The sequence below is a fragment of the Myxocyprinus asiaticus genome, chromosome 20, assembly GCF_019703515.2.
Source record: "Myxocyprinus asiaticus isolate MX2 ecotype Aquarium Trade chromosome 20, UBuf_Myxa_2, whole genome shotgun sequence".
Classification (NCBI taxonomy): domain Eukaryota; kingdom Metazoa; phylum Chordata; class Actinopteri; order Cypriniformes; family Catostomidae; genus Myxocyprinus; species Myxocyprinus asiaticus.
The window spans coordinates 16,645,220-16,651,219 of NC_059363.1; the positions used below are offsets into that span (position 1 = coordinate 16,645,220).

Genomic DNA, 6,000 nt, shown 5'->3' on the forward strand with positions numbered 1-6,000 from the left:
GACAATGAAGAGTTTGCCTCTAACTAATAATTAGTGGCAAATTTGCAAAAAGTTTGCCAGAGCTTTTGAATTTTGTGAACAAATTACGAGAAAACAAGAGGAACACTTGTGATACAGAAGCTCAGATGTCTCTAAAATCATAGCCTAATTGACAAACTATCTCCAACACTTTGCGTTTACTAGTGATGTCAAAAGTACCGGTACTTTGGTACCAAGTCAGTAATAAAGACGTCACGATACCAGTGTTTCTGCAGTACCAGTAGTACCTATCACGGACTCAGTTCGATACCTGTGCACTGTCTGACTGACATACGACTGCTGCTCAAACACAAATTTTACATATTTGGGGAAAAAAATTAATGCAAGATTAATCAATTAAAATCTCAACGTCCTAATGTGATTATCAAAACATGAAAAACTGCAATATTTAAAAGTGAATGTGTGAAGCAGACTGCTCATTACACTACGCTGCGTGATATATGAGATGACAGAGCAGATCACTCATCCACCCTAAAGCGTGCAGCACATGCAAACTATATATTTATATCATTAAATCACAGCATTTTCACTATAATGATCACACTGAGCCATGTAGCGAACGGTTTATCCAGGCAAGGGTAAGCTTCCATCGTACACATGTAAAAATGAAAGCTCACAACAAAATAAAAGCTTGATTCAAAATTAAACTAGACGCCTGAAATTGAAGAAATTGCAACAGAATATTACAAATGTTTAGTAAACTTTTATATCCACTGTAGTAGTAATAATAGTAATAATAAAGTGATACATCACAAGCAAGAGTGCTGTTGTGCTGACTAAAAGTTAAAAAAAGTTAAAAAATGTATTCCCCAAAAACATTTTTGGGAATCAATTTCATTACACACTACTTTGATGATGAAATTAAAATTAACTTAAAAACATGAACTAAAATGAAATAAAATGGAAAACACAGGATTTAGGAAAAAAATAAAACAGATTTCAGTAGGGCCCTACTTAAAAACACTTAAGCAATGCATACTTAATAAAAATTAAAAAAACTTGGACACATGCATTTGTTTTAATATATTATTTACAGAGAAATGTAACTTTTTAAATAGGCTAAAGGAGTGTGTTCAATAGCATATTAGCATATTTTTGCTGTGGTATCGAAATTGGTATCGAGAACCGTAAAATTTCACTGTATCTCTACCGACTACTGAAATTTTGATATTGTGAAAGCACCTGCGTTGACCTTTTTTAGCAAAGCATCAGACCGTAGGCACAGGTGTGTCTGCACGATCTCCACCTACACAAACCAGGTCAAACGATTTCACATTCTTTCCCTACACCAACCAGATCAAAGGTCACAGAGCAAGGCTGTACTCAAACACACCTCCAATACTTAATCAAACAGCTTTTGACGGTATGAGAATGCGTCTATTCCTGCTCACAATTCTCCATACAACCTCGTTCTTTTCCATTATCATTAAGTCTCTCACTTCCATTTTTCTCAATGCATCTGTGGGCATTTCTACAGTATGCTCTCTCTCCGATGATGTGTGCAGACTCTGGGGGAGGTTCACACCTCTACCACAACACAGCAGAGAGAGAGAGAAGCAGGGCTTCTCTGTTCTGTTCATTTCCTGTTGCACACTGTCAGAATGGAAAGCCAGAAGCTTTTTAATTGGATGAGTCACTCTTATTTTTAACCCAATTCCTTTAAAACGGTTGACTCGATCATCATAACTAATAGTGTTAAATAAATCTAACACTAAATAGCAGGTGTTCACAATTGATATAGACTAGACAAGCTACAATAGACCGGAAGAGAAAGGTGTGTAAATCTGCATTGTACTGTATGTGTAGGGAAAATGTCAAGCTTTAAAAAAAATGCTTGCATTACTGCAGCTCGATATAAATGGATGGTGAGAGAAGTCCTTCTAAAAGAGACTCTAAGAGCACAGTTGTGGGAAAATGTAAGCTCCTCAAAAACAAAATCAATAATCAATTTATAAAACCTCCTACAAACAACCTGATTCTGTCCAACTGGAAACTGGAGGAGATCCCCATGATTAACACTTATTAACGATGTTGAAATACTTCATTAAAAAGCAGGGTGACAAATCCACATTTTCCTCCATGTAATGAAACAAATGCAGCATTAAAACATTAAATCTACACCATCGCAGTAATGACCGCCATGAAGTTTGCTTTTCTTTTGGCAATGGCATCCCACAACACTCATCACAGCAGTCTTAATGCATATTTTATTACAGTTTAAGTAGAACTGGAACCGCAACGTGGTTAAAACATATACATCAAGGTATGCTGATTCCCAAGGTGGGAATCACATCTCCCACTTTTCTTTATGCCTCTCCCTCATCATCAACGAAGCAAATCTCAATGTCAGCTAAGTGATGCAGTGTAAAACACATATTGAGGCAGCGGTATCAACCTGCAAACCATTTCCACCTAGAACGCTTAAAAGCCCTCCACCCTTTCTGAACATAGCTGCATGCACTCAGAGGGCATGAATGCATGCTGACATGACACTTAAACCACAAACACACACAAAGAGAATAAAAAATCTCAGATATGAAGCAAAGGGAGAGGGAGCACAGAGAGTTCATGATTTAGATTGTTTGGACTGTTCAAATGACACTTTTACTTGGCACAAATGTTTAAACCAGCAACAGAGAATAAGCTGATCTTTAAGTAAGAAGTCAAAACAGAGCCTCCAACAACCTACTTGTCACAATGAAGACTGAGGTGTGCACTGTGGTTCTGACAGCTTTTATGACATTTGACCTTTCCCAGCATGCTCAGTACGCCAGTGGTGTTGCCTTGCAGAAGCAGGGGTCAGATTTACTGCAGCATACTGCCAGATAGGAGGACAAGAACCATCACCATCACAGTTGAAGCTAGTTAAATGTCACTATTTTAGATTTTAGTAAATGAGCGCAAGACCTCGACTGCAGCAATGGACCCTTTACACATTTCTGGGTTTGGAATGTGGAAGTAAACTATAGCAGGTAAACATCACTGCTGGTGTATACAAGTAAATGGTAAACCGTAGCAAATACTATTTTGTGTTCCTGTTTGCTCCAACACCTAAAGCAAAATCCACTATTATGTTTCCACGACTTTCCAAAAGAGGAAAAATATGTATATATGGATTATGGCAGTAAGAGGAGAGAAAGGTGCCAAATTTCACAGTAAGGCACGTATAACGGAAGTGAATTGAGCCTGTGCTTAAACATTCAAATATAAAAAATATAGCCACAAGACATTATTGCATTGACACCATTTTAGCATAATAAATCCACGAATTTACCGGTTACCAGATAACAGAGATTACCTGCATTACGTCGTCATGACAACATTTTTAAGATGCTATACTTTTGAAGCTTCGTGTATTTTAACATTTATGGACTCCCATTCCTTCCATTTTAAGTGCCTTACTGTAACCGCAATTTTTTCTTTTTTCAAATGAACAAGGGAAAATTGCATTTATTTTTGTGTAATATTCAACATTATGCCATAAATGTGGTCCATTGAGCATAACTTGCACTGAACCCAAAACAATCCTTCATATGGAAATCAAAGTTTGTATAAAAAAAGGGTCCATTAATCGAGAAAAATTGGTCAAGATTTACCAACCACACTTCTGAAACTGATGATGGGCTACTATTATTGTTGACATCTTTTCCCATTTAATTACATTAACCCAAGGTCCATACACCCCTAATCTACAAGGCAGCTGCTAAACTTGCTGGTGAGGCTGCATTAAATCTGCAAAAGGTCACATCTACTTCTCTCTCCCTCAATTTGAGAACCGGAGAGTCAAAGTTAGTACATGTACAAGGCCTAGCACTAGTTGAGGATTTCCTATGCTTCTGCATTATTCTCTCACTGTGCTTGTACATGAGGGCCACATTTTTAAAACTAGGGGCCCTCCGTTAAACTAGACACAGCACAGCCTATAACAGCTGGATCACAATGAGAAAGAGGTCATGCTGCTGAGACTAACCAAAAGGGTCAATTTATTCACCAGCCGTCATGAGGTCACAATCAAAGAAAACTTCCACCCATGCTTACCTATGCGATAACTTAAGCATAAAGTGAGATTCAAACTCCACAGGAATCATCAGATGTGCCTTTTGTCCATTGCTTGACACCAGAATCAAGATGGCAATGTGTCACTTACATTCTAATTTATATGACAACCTGAACCAGAGTCAGAAATTTAGGGGGGCTTGTGGCAAAAATGCCACCAAAAATGAAATGAAAATGTGCGAGCAAAATATTGCCCCTTAATGTATTCATGTAAAAGTTAATTTCTGACAATGTCCTGAATATATTTTATTATATAGACTAACAAGGTTGGGTAAAGCACATTGGTTGTCAAATGCTCACCTTGCACTGCCATGCAGTGAGAGTGAGGTCTTGACAGGATGTCCTGGCCAACTTAACTGCACACCCCAAACACACAGAAATGTTTGGAAATCAATGTGTAAAAGGATTTTTCAGAACACATTCTGCTTGCTGCTGACTCACACACTATTGAGGAATTACCCATAAATTCTTAACATGATCAATAGTGCTGTCATTGCAAATGATATGATTTGTTCATGAATCAACTGCTGGTTATTGAATCAAAATTATACATCAAGATCAGCTAATCATAATGCCATAAAACCAAATGGCTGTGCATCCCATAACGTATAGCTGAGCAGAGAGAAATATAATAAAAATTGCCACTTTTATATCAACCCTGTTTAGTATATCTGCTGGTAAGGAAATGTCTGCCATTACAGCCATGTAGCTGTCAAATCAGAGATCTGACAGGGATGACAAGCAGCATCCTAAAAGCGAATATTTCATGATTAAAAATATAACTTTAAGTATGACCACCATGACTAAGCACTTTAAATGGATGTAGCAGCCTTGCACATTTAAACGCATAAAAAAGCCATATTGCTAAGACGTCAAGAGCACTTTGCATTTCAACCCCATCGTTCTCCCTTCACAAATCCCTGACCTTTCAAGCGATTACACGACTGTGACAAATATGAGACAAAATAAAAATAATACAGGGAGAAATCTGGACGCGTCACAAAATGGCCAAGGATACATGTCAGGTCCAAATCGAATCCATCTTCCTGGTACCTCCTCTTATTCCGACTGACTATTTCTTTAATTTTTGCTTTGAACTCCATGACAGCAGTTCAAAGCACTTCAGTTTATTCCTGATTTATTGTTAGAGAGAAAGGGGTTATTTTTACTCGGGATGGCTCTGTCCCTTTCTCACCCTCGAGAGTGTATATATATATATATATATGTATGTACGAGTGCGCGCGCGGACTGGCCCGGTTGGTCTCGCGCAGCGGGCCGAATTCGGGCTTCACGCAGACGGGCCTCTATCCGCTCCGGCGCAGCAGGCCCCACTCTCCCGGTCTCGATCGCGCAGTCCTCCGAGCAGCTGAAAAGGTCCTCCGATCCTGCGGTCCCGTCAAACTGGAACGCATCCAATATAATAGCAACAATAAGGCAGAAGTCTGTGTGTCAGGCGCGCGCGCCGTGATCAGGTCCAGAGAGAGGAGCGAATCCTCTCCATCTCTGCGCGAAGAAGACAACACACAGGCGAGCCTTTCCCGACTAGCATCGCCCGCTAGCCACCACAGCTAAACCCCCTCAAAAAAACCCTCCTAACGAATGATCATCGTCGTCGCTGGATGGTCAGTGTAGTTCCGTGAAAAATGACTACGGACAGTCTCCACTTTAACCGTAAGTTAGATGCGAAGGTGGTCGTTGAAGAAGCGAAAAGATGTGCGGTTTGTCGGCGGGACTCATCTCTTCTCAGGGTGCTCCGTAGCTCCGCTCTCAAACTGCCATCATGGCTTCCCACGAAGGAAAAAAGAACGTAGATCCGGCTCATTTACCCAGAGAAAAAAAATAAATCCTACCGCCAGAAAAAGAAATAGTACGCGGACGCGTGCTGTTTTGAGTGAGACATTCGGC

At 39.6% G+C, this 6,000-nt stretch overlaps 1 protein-coding gene across 2 annotated transcripts in view; it reads right to left on the bottom strand.

Annotated features, from left to right (window-relative positions):
• The window catches only part of ptena (phosphatase and tensin homolog A), a 28,065-nt gene extending 22,166 nt beyond the window's left edge, over nt 1-5,899 (bottom strand). For both annotated transcript variants that reach the window (XM_051646529.1, XM_051646528.1), the window contains exon 1: nt 5,114-5,899. In XM_051646529.1, the coding sequence (XP_051502489.1) occupies nt 5,114-5,198 (85 nt within the window). In that variant the 5' untranslated portion in view covers nt 5,199-5,899. The remainder of the gene's footprint in view (nt 1-5,113) is intronic.
• Nucleotides 5,900-6,000: the final 101 nt, after the last annotated feature.